This window comes from Odocoileus virginianus, chromosome 27 (assembly GCF_023699985.2).
Source record: "Odocoileus virginianus isolate 20LAN1187 ecotype Illinois chromosome 27, Ovbor_1.2, whole genome shotgun sequence".
Lineage (NCBI taxonomy): Eukaryota > Metazoa > Chordata > Mammalia > Artiodactyla > Cervidae > Odocoileus > Odocoileus virginianus.
The window spans coordinates 32,193,776-32,212,191 of NC_069700.1; the positions used below are offsets into that span (position 1 = coordinate 32,193,776).

Genomic DNA, 18,416 nt, shown 5'->3' on the forward strand with positions numbered 1-18,416 from the left:
GTCGTCACCCAAGGTGCTTATAACACTCACACGGCTCTGCCTCCAGGAGATGAGGGCACGGGCACAGAAACTGAGATGATCTCCTTGCTCAACCACAAAGGGAAAGGAGTAGCCACCCTCCTGGCCACCCTGGATGGCAGGGTCCCCAAACACCCTTCTCCCAATTACCCATCAGAACACACCAGTTCCTTCCTTGACACAGGCCACATGAAGTCCATCCCGTGGATGTCACCATGCCCGAGAAAGCTGGGTTAGCTTCTGCTCACCCCCTACCAGAGGTGTTCTGTGACCAGTCCTCCCTCTCCTCACCTGATCACTCTTTATGCCCCCTGAACATTAGATATTCTACACACGCCCCTCTACATTCTCTGAGGCACTGGTAACAACTTTTCCTGTATCCTTTGCCTGGGTTACTCTTATCTGTCCAAAGACAGATAAGCCTCTGAGGCCGAGGTTCATGCCATGTGCTTCTTTGGCATGCTTCACAGAATACGGTAAAGTATGAGATAAAAAAGTAGGTATTTTTAAATGTTTGTAGAAATGAAGTAAAGAGCTCGGGTTGGGGGTGGGGGGTGGGGAACAAAACATAAAGATCTTCCCTTGAAATAGGTAGATTCTGGAAAGGGCAACACTCACGTATCTTGCACAAAGGCACGGATTTTGGCCAGAGCTTTGATCTGCAGACTGCAGTGGCTGGAATTTAAAAAAAAAGGATTTTATCTCAGAAGGATTACCAAAAAAGACAGCCTACAGTAATGAGGATAGAGAAGTTTAGCCAGAGCAGTGGCTATCTATGTTTGGGGACAAGGTTAAAGTCAAAAAAGAACCCCTTCAGGATTCATTGGAGAGTATATAACTCCATTGCTAACACTAGCAAAAGGGGTACTCTTTTGCCCCCTTCTGATGCCTATGTCAGAAGCTTTCTCTATCTCCTTTATACTTTAATAAAACTTTATTACACAAAAGCTCGGAGCGATCCAGCCTCGTCTCTGGCCCCGGATTGAATTCATCTCCTCCAGAGGCCAAGAATCCCACGTCTCATCGTTCAGCAACAACCTTTCATCTTGGGGGCTCGACCAGGATCCTTCAGGACAAGATGGGCCTGATAATGTATGTGAGCCTACTTCTGCTAACTCCAGAAATCCTGAGTCTGCCTTTTGATCCTCAAGACAATGCCTTCCTGTCCTGGGCTCACCCTATGCTGTATTCCACAATTGGTCTAACTGCTGGGTCTGCGGAGCACTCCTGGTGGACATCTCCACTTCAAGGAAAGGAGTTTCTCCAAGTCTGCAAATACCTCCAACAATCACATGTGATGCCTCTTCTTAAACTGATGACATCTAACAACCTTAAGATAGACTGATGTAACTATGAACATAATGTGACTTTTCATTTTGATCTTAACTTCGTTTAATGACTATTTTGCCTTACATCTATAACTGTATAATGGGGTTTTTCTAACCGTCTAAAAGTTTTTAATTTACAAATAGTTGTCTGAGCTCCTATGAGTGCCACAGCCTCCTCCAACTATTACTTGGAGCCCCTGGATCAAACATCCTCACTATGAGGATTAGGAGAATATGTTGCCTCACCAATTTAGGGACAACGCCCCTTGTCAGCTCTGAAGCAGTTATGGAATGAGAACGACGCCCCTTTTCCCTGAGCAACATAATTCTCCTAAAAGGAAAGGGGGGAATGAGGGAGTCAGTTCCTAGGCAGGTTGATAAGAAGTCTAGGGGTCCCCAAGGAGAGAGAGGTATGGGATATTCAAGGAGGAAGAAAGGAAAAACTTTTTTACTTTTTTTCCTCTACATTCCTTAGGATTATATAACAATAATGTATCCTGCCTGAGGACAGTCTTTGGATTAAACCCTCTGACTAATTCTGTTATCTTAGAACATAAATTATGGGAGTAGGTCTGGTCTTTACAAGGATGTATGCTGCCTGAGGACAATCTTTGGATTAAACCTTCTAGCCAACTCTGTTATCTTAAAATGTAAATATGGGAGTGGGTCTGGTGAGGTCTTTGCAACCTCCAGACATTCTTTGGATTCATTGGAGAGTATATAACTCCATTGCTAACGGTAGCAAAAGAGGTACTCTTTTGCCCCCTTCTGATGCCTATGTCAGAAGCTTTCTCTATCTCCTTTATACTTTAATAAAACTTTATTACACACACACAAAAAAAAAAAGAACCCCTTCAACCACAACATTAAGGTACAGTTACATGGACCTGATGAAGGCTTAGGGTGAAGCAGAACTGAGTCAAACCCTCCAGACACTCAGATCCCAAGCCCAGCCAAAAGGAAGGTTCTGATCTCATCCTTAAAAATTTGAGGACTTCCCTGTGGTACAGTGGATAAGAATCCGCCGGCCAATGCAGGAGACATGGGTTCGATCCCCAGTCTGGGGATATCCCACATGCCGCAGAGCAGCTAAGCCTTTGCGCACAACCTCCAAACCCAAGCTCAAGACCCTGTGAGTCGCAACTACTGAAACCCATGTGCCTAGAGCCCGTGTTCTGCAACAAGAGAAGCCACCGCAATGAGAAGCCCGAGCACCTCAACAAACAGTAGCCCCCTCTCACCACAGCTAGAGAAGGCATGCTAGCAGCAACAAAGACCCAGAGCAACCAATAAATTATTAAAAACAAAAAACAAAAAAACTGAAAGCCATAGTGAAATGATTTTTTTTGGCTGCAATGTGCAGCTTGCAGGATCTCAGTTCCCCAAGCAGGGATCCCCAAACCTGCAACCTTTCAATTAAAGTCCTAACCACAGGACCACCAGGAATTCCCTGAACTGATTCTAAATGAAGCAACAACGCAGTCCAGACCTAGTTCAAGTACACACTAAACTGACTACCTGCGCTAAGAGCCACCCTTACTACCTCAGCCTCCACGGCTCTTAAGAGACAATTTTTTTCATTTAAAAAGCAAGACGTGATAAAGCAAGAAAATGTGACCCACTGACAAGAGGGAAAACAGTCCAACAGAACAAGACCAAGAGATGATCCAAATGTTAAAATTATCAGACAAGACCTTAAAAATAACTGAAAAATATGTTAAAGGACCTAGTGAAAAAGGTATAATATACTTAAAAAGATGGAAAATACTGGCAGATATAACTATATTTTTCAAAAGCTAAAATTCTAGAAATGAAAATATATTAGAGATAAATGGTATTATTTGTTTAGCAAATTTATAGAAGTACAGTTGATTTACAATGTTAGTTGCAGGTATACAACATAATCAAATTTTTATATATTATACTCTATTTAAAATTATTATAAAATACTGGCTATATATCCCTGTAGCTTATATATTTTACACATAATAGTTTGTACCTCTTAATCCCCTATCTTGCCCCTCCCCTCCTGCCTCTCCCCACTGGTAACCAGTAGTTTGTTTTCTATCAGTCCATTTCTGTTTTATTATTCATTTTTTTGGATTCCACATATAAATGATAACTTATCTGTCTGACTGATTTCACTAAGATCCACTGCTCTAGGTCCATCCATATTGTTGCAAATACCAGAATTTCATTCTTGTTTTTAATGACTGTAATATTTCAGTGTGTGTGTGTACCATCAACAGTGTACTAGGGTTTCCTTTTTTCCACTTCCTTAGTAACATTTGTTATCTGTAGACTTTTTGACGATGGTCATTCTGACAGGTGCAAGGTGATCACATTTAATCTGCATTTCTCTGATTATTAGTGATGTTGAGCATTTTTTCATATACCTGTTGACCATCTACATGTCTTCCTTGGAAAAATGTCTATTCGAATCTTCTGCCCATTTTTTAATTGGGTTTTTTTTTATTGATGTTGAGTTATATGAATTATTTATATAATTTGCATATTAACTCTTTATCAGTCTTACCATTTGCAAATATGTCCTCCCATTCAGTAGGCTGTCTTTTCATTTTGTTGGTTTCCTTTGCTGTGCAAAAGTTTTTAACTTTAATTAGGTCTCATTTCTCTATTTTTGCTTTCTTTGCCTTAGGGCCTGATTCCTCCACCTCTAAAATTTCTACTCTTTATGTCAGAGTGTTCTGCCATTGTTTTCTTCTAGATTTATGGTTTCTGGTCTTACATGTAGGTCTTTAATCCATTTTGAGTTTATTTTTGTATATGGAGTGAGAAAATGTTTTAATTTCATTCTTTTACATGAAGCTCACCAGTTTTTCCCAGCATCACTTACAGTCAGAGACACAAAGACACAGAGACTGTTTTTTCTCCAATGTATATTCTTACCTCCTGTGTCATAGATTAATTGACAAAATATAAACGGAAAACCCTGAAAGCTGTCAGAGGAAAAAGGACACATGAGACACTGACGGAGTTTATCCCTGTGACTAGTTTATCACTATCACTAGTTTGCTAGTTTTTAATCATGAGTAGATGTTTAATTTTGTTGAATATTCTTTCTGTATCTATCAAAATTATTATTTTTCCTCTTTATTCCTTTAATACAGTGAAGTACAAAAAATGGTTTTCAAAAGGTATACGACGAATCTTGCATTTTTAGATAAACTCCAGCTGGTCATGAGCATTATTCTTATACATTGCTGAATTTGATTTACTAATTTTTAAAAAATCTTTCTTATTTTAAATTTTCAGCTGTGCTGGGTCTGTGCGGCTGCGCAGGCTTCTCCCTAGCTCCGGAGAGCAGGGGACTGCCCTCTGGTGGCGGCTCCTGGGCCATAGTGCACAGGCTCCGTCGGCGTGGCGCACCTGCTTAGTGGCTCCATGGCTTGTGGGATCTTCCCAGATCAGGGATCAAACCCATGTCTCTTCCACTGGCAGGCAGATTCTTTACCACTGAGCCACCAAGGGAAGATTTTTATGTATAGGCTCATGAGGGGGATTAATCTACAAATGTGTAGTTTTTTGAAGTTTTGGTGAGACGGTTGGATGGCATCATCAACTCAATGGACATGAGTTTGAGCAAACTCTGGGAGATAGTGAAGGACAGGAAAGCCTGGCATGCTGCAGTCCATGGGGTTGCAAAGAGTCCGACACGACTGAGTGACTGAACAACGACAACAAATATGTATATTTAAATGCTATAAATTTCCCTTTATTAATCCTTTTTTAATTCCTTTAGGTATATATATAAAGGAACATATATTTATCTATTCATCTGTCAATGGACATTAAAAGAAATTCAAATTGGAAAGGAAAGCAAAAAATTATTTATTTGCAGAAGATATGGTTATATATGTAAAAAAATCTTAAGGAATATACCAAACTACTAGAACTAATAAGTAAATGAAGCATTCACACAAAATATGTAGTCAATATACAAAAATCAATTGTATTTCCATATACTAGTAATGAACAATTAGAAAATGAAAAATTTTAAATACCATTTACATACCCATAAAATTCTTAGAAATAAATTTAACAAAAGATGTGTAACATCTCTATACTGAAAACCATAAAACTGCTGAGAGACATTAAAGAACCTAAATAAAACTTCTAGATGAAACTTCTGACCGATATTCTAGTCAGAATATTTTCATTACTTTAGTACAGTGAAAGTTTTTTTAGAGAGACAACAAGAATCACCGAAAAAAAAAAAATTGATAAACTGGATTTCAGCATCAAAATTTAAAACTTCTTGGCAATCAAACTGAAAAGGAAGAAGTAAAATTATCTCAGTTTGCAGATCACATGATCTTTTATGAAAAAAATTCTAAAGATTCCACAAAAAACTGTTGTAATAATCAGTCACAAATTCTACATAACAACAACAAACAATCTGAAAATGAAGCTAACTACTCCATCTACAATAGCATCAAGAAGAATAAAATGCTGAGGAATAAATTAAATCAAGAAACGAAAGACTTGTACACTGAAAGCTGTGTAACACTGCTGAAAAAAATGAAGAGAGATAAAAATAAATGGAAGGGCATACTGCGTTCATGGATTGGAACACTTAATATTGTTAACATGACAACACTACCCAAAGCAATCTACAGATTCAATGCAAACTCTACCAAAGCTCCAATGGCAGTTTTTGCAGAAATAGAAAAACTCATCCTAAAAATCATACGGAAACTCAGGGGATCCCAAATAGCCAAAACAATACTGCAAATGAGGAACAAAGCTGGGGGCCTCAGATATCCTGAGTTAAAAAAAACTTACTACAACACTACAGTAAAAAGTATGGTACTGGCATCAAGACCAATGGAACAGAATAGAGAGCTCAGAAATAAACCCTTACATGTATGATCAAATGATTTTCAACGGGAGTGCCAAGATCATTCCATGGGAAATGCATATAGATAGGCTTCAACAAATAATGTTGGGAAAACTCGATATCCACATGCAAGAATAAAGTTAGACACTTCACATTACCTACAAAAATCAATTCAAAATGGATCAAAGACCTAAACATAAGAAATAAAACTATAAAACTTCTCTTTTTCTCAAAACAAAACACAAAGAAAAGCTTCATGACACTGGATTTAGCAATGGATTTCTTGAATGACACCAGAAGCACAGGCAATAAAAGAAAAAATAGATAAACTGGACTATATCAAAATATAAAATTTCTGTGCAAAGGGCATAATCAATACAGTAAAAAACAAAAACAAAACCCCACAGAATACAAGAAAATATTTTCAAATCATACATCTGATTAAGGGATTAATACCCAGAATATATTAAGAATTCCTATAACTAAACAACAAAAATCAAGCAAATCAATTTAACAATGGGCAAAGGAAGGTCTGTCCAAGATGGCACAGTAAGACCCTGAGCTCCCCTCTCACTCAGGACACCAAACTACAGCACAGGAACCTGGAATGTCAGGTCCATGAGTCAAGGCAAACCGGAAGGGGTCAAACAGGAGATGGCAAGAGTGTATGTCGACATTTTAGCAATCAGTGAACTAAAATGGACTGGAATGGGTGAATTTAACTCAGATGACCATTATATCTACGACTGTGGGCAGGAATCCCTTAGAAGAAATGGAGTAGCCATCATAGTCAACAAGAGTCCGAAATGCAGTACTTGGATGCAATCTCAAAAATGACAGGATGATCTCTGTTCGTTTCCAAGGCAAACCATTCAGTATCAAAATCCAAGTCTATGCCCCAACCAGTAATGCTAAAGAAGCTGAAGTTGAACAGTTCTATGAAGACCTACAAGATCTTCTAGAACTAACACCCAACACAGACGTCCTTTTCATTATAGGGGACTGGAATGCAAAAGAAGGAAGTCAAGAAGCACCTGGAGTAACAGGCAAATTTGGCCTTGGGAGTACAGAATGAAGCAGGGCAAAGGCTCATAGAGTTTTGCCAAGAGAACGCACTCTTCCAACAGCACAAGAGAAGACTCTACACATGGACATCACCAGATGGCCAACACCGAAATCAGAATGATTATAGTCTTTGCAGCCAAAGATGGAGAAGCTCTATACAGTCAGCAAAAACAAGACTGGGAGCTGACTGTGGCTCAGATCATGAACTCCTTATTGCCAAATTCAGACTTAAATTGAAGAAAGTAGGGAACACCACTTGACCATTCAGGTATGACCTAAATCAAATCCCTAATGATTATACAGCAGAAGTGAGAAATAGATTTAAGGGACTAGATCTGATAGACAGAGAGCCTGATGAACTATGGATGGAGGTTCGTGACACTGTACAGGAGACAGGGAGCAAGACCATCCTCAAGAAAAAGAAATGCAAAAAAGCACAATGGCTGTCTGAGGAGGTCTTACAAATAGCTGTGAAAAGAGAAGCGAAAAGCAAAGGAGAAAAGGAAAGATATACCCATTTGAATGCAGAGTTCCAAAGAATAGCCAGGAGAGATAAGAAAGCCTTCCTCAGTGATCAGTGCAAACAAATAGAGGAAAATAATAGAATGGGAGAGACTAGTTCAAGAAAATTAGAGATACCAAGGGAACATTTCATGCAAAGGTGTGCACAATAAAGGACAGAAATGGTATGGACCTAACAGAAGCAGAAGACATTAAGAAGAGGTGGCAAAAATACACAGAAGAACTGTACAAAGAAGATCGTCACAACCCAGATAATCACAATGGTGTGATCACTCACCAAGAGCCAGACATCCTGGAATGTGAAGTCAAGTGGGCCTTAGGAAGCATCACTATGAACAAAGCTAGTGGAGATGACAGAATTCCAGTTGAGCTATTTCAAATCCTAAAAGATGATGCTGTGAAAGTGCTGCACTCAATATGCCAGCAAATTTGGAAAACTCAGCAGTGGCCACAGGACTGGAAAAGGTCAGTTTTCATTCCAATCCCTAAGAAAGGCAATCCGAAAGAATGCTCAAACTACCACACAATTGCACTCATCTCACACGCGAGCAAAGTAATGCTCAAAATTCTCCAAGCCAGGTTTCAGCAATATGTGAACCATTAACTTCCAGATGTTCAAGCTGGTTTTAGAAAAGTCAGAGGAACCAGAGATCAAATTGCCAATATCTGTTGGGTCATCAAAAGAGCAAGAGAGTTCCAGAAAAACATCTATTTCTGCTTTATTGATGCCAAAGCCTTTGACTGTATGGATCATAATAAACTGGAAAATTCTGAAAAAGATGGGAATACCAGACCACCTGACCTGCCTCTTGAGAAACCTGTATGCAGGTCAGGAAGCAACAGTTAAAACTAGACATGGAACAACAGACTGGTTCCAAATAGGAAAAGGAGTACATCAAGGCTGTATATTGTCACCCTGCTTATTTAACTTCTGTGCAGAGAACATCATGAGAAACGCTGGGCTGGAAGAAGCACAAGCTGGAATCAAGACTGCCAGGAGAAATATCAATAACCTAAGATATACAGATGACACCACTCTTATGGCAGAAACTGAAGAAGAACTAAAGAGCCTCTTGATAAAAGTGAAAGAGGAGAGTTAAAAAGTTGGCTTAAAGCTCAACATTCAGAAAACAAAGATCACGGCATCTGGTCCCATTACTTCATGGCAAATAGATGGAGAAACAGCGGAAACAGTGGCAGACTTACGTTTTTGGGCTCCAAAATCACTGCAGATGGTGACTGCAGCCATGAAATTAAAAGATGCTTACTCCTTGGAAGAAAAGTTATGACCAACCTAGATAGCATATTAAAAAGCAGAGACATTACTTTGCCAACAAAGGTCTGTCTAGTCAAGGCTATGGTTTTTGCAGTAGTCATGTATGGATGTGAGAGTTAGACTATAAAGAAGGCTGAGCGCCAAATAATTGATGCTTTTGAACTGTGGTGTTGGAGAAGACTGCTTGAGAGTCCCTTGGATAGCAAGGAGATCCAACCAGTCCATCCTAAAGGAAATCAACCTTGAATATTCACTGGAAGGACTGATGCTGAGTCTGAAACTCCAATACTTTGTCCACCTGATGCAAACAGCTGACTCATTTGAAAAGACCCTGATACTGGGAAAGATTGAAGGCAGGAAGAGAAGGGGACGACAGAGGATGAGATGGATGGCATCACCAACTCAATAGGCATGAGTTTGAGTAAACTCCATGAGTTGGTGATGGACAGAGAGGCCTGGCGTGCTGCAGTCCATGGGGTCACAAAGAGTCGGACACGACTGAGCAACTGAAATGAACAGACCATCTATCCATGAGAACCATGTGAAAACTAGCAGAAAAGATTTTCCAGATATAAAAAAGAAATTACAATAAGATGGGTAGGAGGGGCAGAGATGAGGTATACACAACACCCACAGCCCTGGGTGGGTAACTCACAAATGGAAAGAAAACCACAACTGCAGGGGTTCTCCCCAAGGACTGAGGCATCCAAGCCCTGGATAAGACTCCCCGGCCCAGGGACTTTGCACCAAGAAAACGAGCCTGGTGATGTCTGGCTTTGAAGGTCAGCAGGGCTTACTTACAAGAGAGCTGGAGGGCTGTAGGAAGCAGACTCTTAAGGGGCACTTGCAAATTCTCACATACTCCCAAGTCCCAGTACTCAGATGGTAATTTGAAAGGAGTCTGGGTGAGACCCACCTGCTGATCTTTAAATTAGAGAGCCTCCCTGAGAGACAGGAGGCCACTGGGACTCCTCCTGGGGACATATGGTTGGGGAACTAAGATCCCATATGCCATGAGGTGAGGCCAAAAAAAAAAAAAAACCAAAATTAATAAACTGAAATGTTACATTTCTATACACTAAAAACAAACTATCAGAAAGAGAAATTAAGAAAACAATACCATTTACAATTGCATCAAAAAGATAAAATACCTACAAATAAATCAAACTTAAGAGGTAAACCAAGAGGTAAAAGACCTGTACTCATAAAACTATAAGACACTGATTCATTCAGGAAACTGAAGATAACAAAAACAAATGGAAAGATATACTGGAAGGTACCAGAAGAATATTGTTAAAATGACCATACTACCTAAGGCAATCTACAGTCAATGCAAACCCTATCAAAATACCAATGGCATTTTTTACAGAACTAGAATAATTCTAAAATCTGTGTGAAACCATAAAAGACCCCAAATAGCCAAAATATCTTCAGAAGAAGAACAAAGCTGGAAGTGTCATGCTCCCTAATTTCAAACTAGTAAATACGGGCAATTAAGCTATGACGAAGAGGCAAGAATATACACTGGGGAAAAGACAGCCTCTTCAATAAACGGTGTTGGGAAAACTGGAGAGCTACATGTGAAAGAATCAAACTGGCCTACTTTCTCACTCCTTATACAAAAATAAACCCAAAATGGATTTAAGACTTAAAAATAAGTAATACTTGAAACCATAAAACTTCCAGAAGAAAACCCAGGTAGTATGCTCTTTGATACCAAGCTCAGCAATTTTGGGGGACACATTTCCTCAGAGAAGGGAAACAAAAACAAAACTAAACAGATGGTACTACATCAAAAGCTAAAAAGCTTTTGCACAGCAAAGGAGACTACCAACAAAACAAAAAGGCAACCGACTGAATGGAAGGGAGACAGTTGCAAACAATATATCTGATAAGGGGTTACAATACAAAACATAAAAAGAACTCATACAACTCAACATAAAAAAAAAAACAAACACCCAGATAAATGAAGAAGATGGAATATCAGTCATAAAAAAGAATGCAATAGGGCTTCCCAGTGGCTCAGTAGTAAAGAATCTGCCTACCAATGCAGGAGATACGGATTCAATCCCTGGTCCAGGAAGAACCCAAATTCTGTGGAGCAACAAAGCCCATGCGCCCAGCTCCTAAGCCTGTGCAACTATGGAACCCCGCAGGCCCGAGCCCTGTGCTCTGCAACAAGAGCAGCCACCGCAATAAGGAGCCCACACACCGCAGTGAAGAGCAGCCCCCCTCACCGCAACAAGAAGAGCCCACACAACAACAAAGATCTAGCACAGCCAAGAATAAATAAATTTTTTAAATTATTAAAAAAAACATGTGGAAGGGAGAGGCTTCCCACACCAAGTGATTCTCTGTAGACAACTTTAAAAAAGAATGAAATAATGCTATTTGTAACATGAATGGGGCTAGAGATTATTATACTAAGTGAAGTAAGTCGGACAAAGACAAATATCACACAATATTACTTTGATGTGGAAACTAAAAAAAATTATGCACAGGTACTTATTTACAAAATAGACTAACAGAAATTGACTCACAGTCATTGAAAACATGGTTACCCAAGGGGGAAGAGGCAGAGAATGATAAATTAGGAATTCGGGATTACCAAATACAAACTACTACATGTAAAACAGATAAGCAATAAGGTCCTACTGTATAGCACAGGAAAGTATATTCAATACCTTGTAATAATGGAAAAGAATCTGAAAAATAATATATGCTGCTGCTGCTAAGTCACGTCAGTCGTGTCCGACTCTGTGCGACCCCATAGATGGCAGCCCACCAAGGTCCCGTCCCTGGGGTTCTCCAAGCAAGAATGCTGGAGTGGGTTGCCATTTCCTTCTCCACATAAAACCGAATCACTTTGCTGTACACTAGAAACTAACACAACATTGTAAGTCAACTATATTTCAATTTTAAAAACACTTGATCTCATTTATTTCATTATTAGGAGAAGGAGAGGGTGGGATGTTTCAGGAGAGCAGCATTGAAACATGTATATTATCTAGGGTGAAACGGATAACCAGCTCAGGTTGGGTACATGAGACAAGTGCTCGGGCCTGGTGCACTGGGAAGACCCAGAGGGATCGGGTGGAGAGGGAGGTGGGAGGGGGGACTGGGATGGGGAATACATGTAAATCCATGGCTAATTCATATCAATGTATAACAAAAACTACTGTAATGATGTAATTAGCCTCCAACTAATAAAAATTAAAAAAAAAAAAAAAAAAAAAAAAAAAAACCACTTGAATAAACTATAATTAAAAAAAACTGATGAAAGAATAGGCAGAGGATTTAAATATTTTTCTGTGGAAGACATACAGATGGTCAAGAAACACATGAAAAGATGTTCAATATCACTAATCTAACCAGGAAAATGCAAATCAAAACCACAGTATCATCTCCCCCTGTCAGAATAGCTATTATCAAAAAGACAACAAATAACTGTTGGCAAGGACATGGAGAAAAAGGAACTCTCACGCAGTGTTGGTAGGGATGTAAACTGGTACAGCTACCATGGAAAACAGTATGAAGATTCCTCAAAAAATTAAAACTAGAACTACCACGTGCTGTGTTGTACTTGGTTGCTTCCGTCGTGTCTGACTTTGCGATCCTATGGACTACAGCCCACCAGGCTCCTCTGTCCATGGGGATTCTCCAGGCAAGAATCCTGGAGTGGGTGGCCATGCCCTCCTCCAGGGGGTCTTCCTAACCCAGGGGTTGAATCCAGGTCTCCCGCACTGCAGGTGGATTCTTTACAGTCTGAGCCACGAGGGAAGCCCAAGAAAACCGAGTGGAAAACCAGACTGTCCCTTCTCCAGGCGATCTTCCCAATCCAGGAATCAAACCAGAGCCTCCCGCACCGCATGCGGTTTCTTTACCAGCTGAGCAGTATACCAGGGAAGCCAGAATTACCGTATGACCTAGCAATTCCATTTCTGGCTATTTTTCTGACAAAAATAAGATATATGCACCCCAATGTTCACTTCAGTATTATTTACAATAGCCAATATACGGAAGCAATCTAAGTGTCCATCAACAGATAAATAAAAGAAGGTGTAGTATATATACACAAAGGAACATTACTGAGCTATAAAAAAGAATGAAATCTTGCCATCTGCAACAACGTGAATGGACCTAGACAGTATTATGCTAAGTAAAGTAAGTCCAAGAAAGATAAATACTATACAACTTCACTTATATGTGGAATCTAAAAATAAAACAAATGAACAAATATTAACAGAAGAAACAGATTCTTGGATATAGAGAACAAACTGGTGGTTGCCAGAGGGGAGGGGGATGGGGAGTATGAGTTAAATCACAGAGGGAGATTAAGAGGTACGCACCTCAAGTTATAAAATAAGTAAGTCACCAGGATGTAATGTACATACAGTACAGGGAATATAGTTAATAATATCTTTATAACTTTTTATATTGACAGATGGTAATCAGACTTTGGTGAACATTTTCTAATGTATAAAAATATCAAATTGGACTTTCTGGTAGTTCAGTGGTTAAGAATCCAACTGCCAATGCAGGGCACAAAGGTTCAGTCCCCGGTCCAGAAAGATTCCACATGCCTTGGGACAACTAAGCCTGTGGGCCACAGCTGCTGCCTGAGAGTCCTAGAGCCTGTGCTCCACAACTAGAGAAGCCACCGCAACTAGAGGCCTGAGCACCCCAATTAGCCTCTGCTCGCTGCAATTAGAGAAAAGCCCATGTGTAGCAATGAAGACCCAGCACAGCCAAAAATGAACAAATAATTTTTAAAAATCAAATCATTATGCTGTATACCAAAAACTAATATGATAGTAAGTCAATTATACTTCAATAAAAAATAAAATTTTTTAAATAAAAGAAAAATGGGCAAAGGACTTGAATATATTTCTTCAAAGAAGATATACAAATGGCCAATTTGCATATGAAAACATACTCAACATTATTAGTCATTAGGGAAATGCAAACTAAAACTACAATGAGAGCCAGTTCAGACCCACTAGAATGGCTATTATGAAAAAAAAATCAAAAAATAACAAGTGTTGGTGAAGATGTGGAGAAATTGGAACTCTGGTGCATTGCTGGTCAGAAAGTAAAGTGGTACAGCAACCCCACTTCCAGATGTATACCCAGGTAAAGTGAAAGGAGGGACACAGTCACTTTTCACACCCACATTCACAGCAGTGTTATTCTCAATAGCTAAAACGTGAGGAAAATCCAAATGTCCATCAACAGCTGAATGGATAAACAAAATGTAGTATGCACACATAATGGATTATTACCTAGCCTTAAAAAAGGAATGAAATCCTGACACATACTACAACATGATGAATCTTAAAAGCATTATGCTAAGTGAAACAGCCAGAGGCAAAAGAACAAATACTGTATGAATGCACTTATATGAGGTACATGCAATAAGCAAATTCAGAGAGAATATAACAGAGGGCACCAATGGCTGGGGATAAGGGAAATAGGAGTTGTTATCTCACAGGTACAGAGTTTCTGCTTTGGATGATTAAAACGCTCTGGAAATGCATTGTGGTGATGGTTGCAAAACAGTGTGAATATATTTAATGTCACTAAATTTCACATTTTAAGAAGAGTTAAAATGATAAACTTTGTTATGTGTATTTTACAATTTAAAAATGGACTAAAAAATATTTTAACTTCTGCTTATCAAAAGACATCATTAAGACAATGAATAGGCAAACCACATATTGGGGAAAAACATTCCCAATATATCAGACACAAATCAATTTACCAGGCTGCTTAAACACTCTGCAACTGGGAGCTTTGAGAAGACCAGTTCTGCCATGCATCCACACACACCTGTATGAAACTGCAGCATGGCTCAACAAAAAGAAGTCCAGAATAGTGACAAAGCCTTGGCTTTGCTGATTTCTGGTCCCGGGCCTGCTTCCTCATCTACAACATGCTGAAACTTAGTACGGGCTCCACCTTGGTGCCGATTCTTACATCAAGATGAGAGAGCTTATGTAGCAGTACCACAGAATGGAAAGTTAAAGTACTGAGAGATGATGGATAAAGACTACCTCTCCTTCTATGTTTCCCTAGGGCAACCTATACATTCAACCTTCTCTGGGAGACGTGGGATTCCACTCTTAGAAATGACCTTTCCAGTACATGTTTGGCCCCCTAAGCAAGCACTTCTATTGATTCATTGCTACTATACAACTCTCCAAGTTTCCTCAGAAAACTGTCCGATGAGGTTTGCCCACTTAGAAAACTGAGCCAACTGTCACAACTTTAAATGATCACCATTAACAAGGAGGGGAAACAAGTGATGAAGGTTAAAGCAAAAACAAAACCAGCATTCAGATGGCCTAGTTGAGAAACTCATGGTCTGGCAAAAGTTTTGATTCCAGAAACTTCCAAAAGCATGTTATATACTTGTTTTCCAGCCATCTCTTGCTTCCATCTAAGGGACTTCATGGGACAGCAAACTATGATGGCCTTCTACAAATGGAAGCAATTAAAGGGAGACTATTCCTTCCTCCAAGGACACAAAACAAGTCTGCCCTCTAGCTTCACTGTCATACTCAGACTCCCACGGGCAGGATGATGCCAGCCAGGCTCCCACCAGCCACCCTGTGACAGGGCATGGGAGCAAGATGAAAGTCCTCAAGGTGCCCAAAGTCCGAGGGAGCCCTGGAGCGAGCAGACTGATCTCAGCGACCAATTCTTCAAAACGGACAAAGTGATACCAAGAGCCAGTCATTCAGTCCTTCATTCTCTTTATCCCGAGGGCTTTCCTAATACCCTAGCAATGTCAGCAAACAACAACAGAAAGAAACGAAGGAAAAAACACATTGGTCTGCTTACCCCTCGTTGGACCGTATCATGTAGTCAGTAAATTCATGGTCCCCCTTGATCACCTCCAAGGGGACAACAAGGTTGACGTCAGAATCAGTGTTCCGCAGCTGGTTGAGTTTAATGTTGACTGAGAAGAGGTAATCCCGCACTTCATCTATGCCCACCTTCAGGCCCTTGCACACCACATACCTGAGAGGAGAGACCCTGTCACTCTACTGAGCAACGGCTTCCCTGGCGTAATTCCTCCTCCCCAAACTCCCTGCTGAGTCACAAAACCCCTGTCTACGTACCAAGAACAGAGTGCTGCAAAGTTCACCTCAAATCCTTCCTTTTTTAGGTTGGGCTGTGCTTCTACTCTCTATGGCAGTGGTTTCCAATTACCCTGTGCCAGGCTGGCTGAATCACCATCAGCTGGGGAAGTCTGTTAAGTTAAGGGCAATCAGACTCTCCAGGGATGGGGCCCAGAAATCTGTGTTTTTAACAAGCCGCCTAGCAATTCGGATTGGCTGAATCTTCTCTCACAAGATGCACTGGCACTGTGTCCCACCTGGGATGCAAACAGTGACTCTGGCTGGTGGCCCATTTGTCCTTCAGGTAACCCTTCCTTGGTCTCCTTCACCCTCCTGGGCCAAGCCAAGGATCGCCCACAAAAGTGTGGTGAACAAGGTTGATGGAGGAGGGAGAAGCTGAATGGTACATCAGAGAACCAAGAAAATCCAAATCCTCTTGGCTCTAATCACTTTTTTAAAATCAGGGTATTTTAACGTAGCTTGAGTGCTCATGCCAGAGATGCACCAGGTTTTCTTGTTCTGACATTTAGCCAACTAGTCTGATTCAAAGGGAGAGGAAAGCCTCACCTCTCTGAGTTGGCAGGACGGCTGGTAATCGGCTTAAAGAGACATACTCGTTCAAAGCAGCAGTAGAGCAGGTAGATAAGCCCCACGCTGAATGGTGTGAAGAGATCGAAGGTTTTACAGATGAAGTGGCCTCCTAGGTTAAGAGGAAACACTGTCAGTCAGCAGCTTCCACTCCAGGAAGTGGGTTGGATCATCTCAGGGACTATGACAAAGTCAGGGCCCAGATACCTGGGCCCATTAAAAGTCACAGGCCACAGAAGGGAAAGAGTTGTAGAAGGGACTCTGGGGATTCCATAGCACTTTCCCCCCTAAATTCCCCATTCCGCCACATGTCATCTCATACAAGCAGACCATTATTTAACTTTCAAGCCAACCCCAATACATGTTCTTGTACAACAGGGCCTCTGGTGAGTCCTGGATGGGGAGACGGCAGAAAAGTGTCACCTGTCCGGACAACAGACAGCGCCATGAGGAACTGACAGAGCAGCAACTGTTTGCTGAGGATCTCCTGCAGGTTCTCCTGTCCCTCCACTGAGAAGCCCTGAAACGAGAGCACAAGGATCAGAGCAGAAAAGTGATGAGGACTGAACAGAGTGCTCCTACCTCATCTTCCCTGAGATTTCTTCAGGTGTTTCCACTGATTTCCAGATTCTCTGCTGTGGTCATATGGCTCACTGTGAAGACAGCACCTGGGACCCGGGCCTGCCTACTGAGCCAGTGCTGTTTTCCTGCTCTATCGCTCCTGGGGATGGAACCAAATCTGCTCCTCCAAGGAGATGGTTCAGAAAATTTTAAAACTCATGCTGGAATCCAAGGGAAGGATACGGCAGAACAAAGGCAAAATACGCTAGTCACAAGGCAACTACAAGACAGGAAACTGAATGCCCTGGTGAGTCTAGTGAGACCCAGGGAGCACATGTGGCTAAATGGGCTCCCTCAGTCCTGGGCTTACCACTGAACAGGCCCCAGTCTGGCGACAGGAGAAAGTCTGCCTAACTCTGACCATCACAAGAATCTCTCTTTCTCTTCTGACCACAGATTTACTCACAAACCAACCCCCTCCTGTCCCAGGACCATGGAGCCTCTTCCTCCAGCTGGCTGCCTCTCTGGGCAGGCTGTTTGTATGAAGAATGTATGTTGCTGTTCTTGGAGTGGTCTCCCTCCCTGTGAGATCCCAGCAAGGAGCCAAGAGCCAAGCTCACAGGGGAGTGAGGGACGCCAAGGGCTGTGACGGGAAAAGAGGCAAGTTGTTGTTTAATGGACACAGCGTTTCAATTTTGCAAAATGGAAAAGTTTTGGAGATCTGTTTCATGAAAGCATGATTATATTTAACATAACTGAACTGTAAACTTAAAAATGGCTGCAACAGTAAATTTCATGGTATGTGATTTTTATCACAATAATTAAGGAAAGCAAAGAGGCTGGCCTCCATTTAACTGGCCCCAGCCTGGTCTCCAGAAGTAAAAATGTTCAGTAATGTCTTCCAGATTTACAGATGCTTCTTAAAATGCACGGCTATTTATAGGGAGAGGGGAAACACACACACACCAAAAAACCCCACGGGGGTCACCAGTCCATGTTGCCTATGTCAGAAGGACAATCCTTGAGTCTGCCACTCGAGTTGATGCCCTGCATGGCTGCCTCCCAAGCATATC

The 18,416-nt window shown here is 41.0% G+C and overlaps 1 protein-coding gene across 1 annotated transcript in view; it reads right to left on the minus strand.

The window, feature by feature from the left end:
• CMTR1 (cap methyltransferase 1) overlaps positions 1–18,416 on the minus strand; it is a 54,625-nt gene that overhangs the window by 9,406 nt on the left and 26,803 nt on the right. The window contains exons 11-14 of the mRNA XM_070456516.1: positions 17,206–17,302; positions 16,762–16,894; positions 15,914–16,093; positions 637–693 (exon numbers count right to left, since the gene is read on the minus strand). Of these exons, the coding sequence (XP_070312617.1) occupies positions 637–693; positions 15,914–16,093; positions 16,762–16,894; positions 17,206–17,302 (467 nt within the window). The remainder of the gene's footprint in view (positions 1–636; positions 694–15,913; positions 16,094–16,761; positions 16,895–17,205; positions 17,303–18,416) is intronic.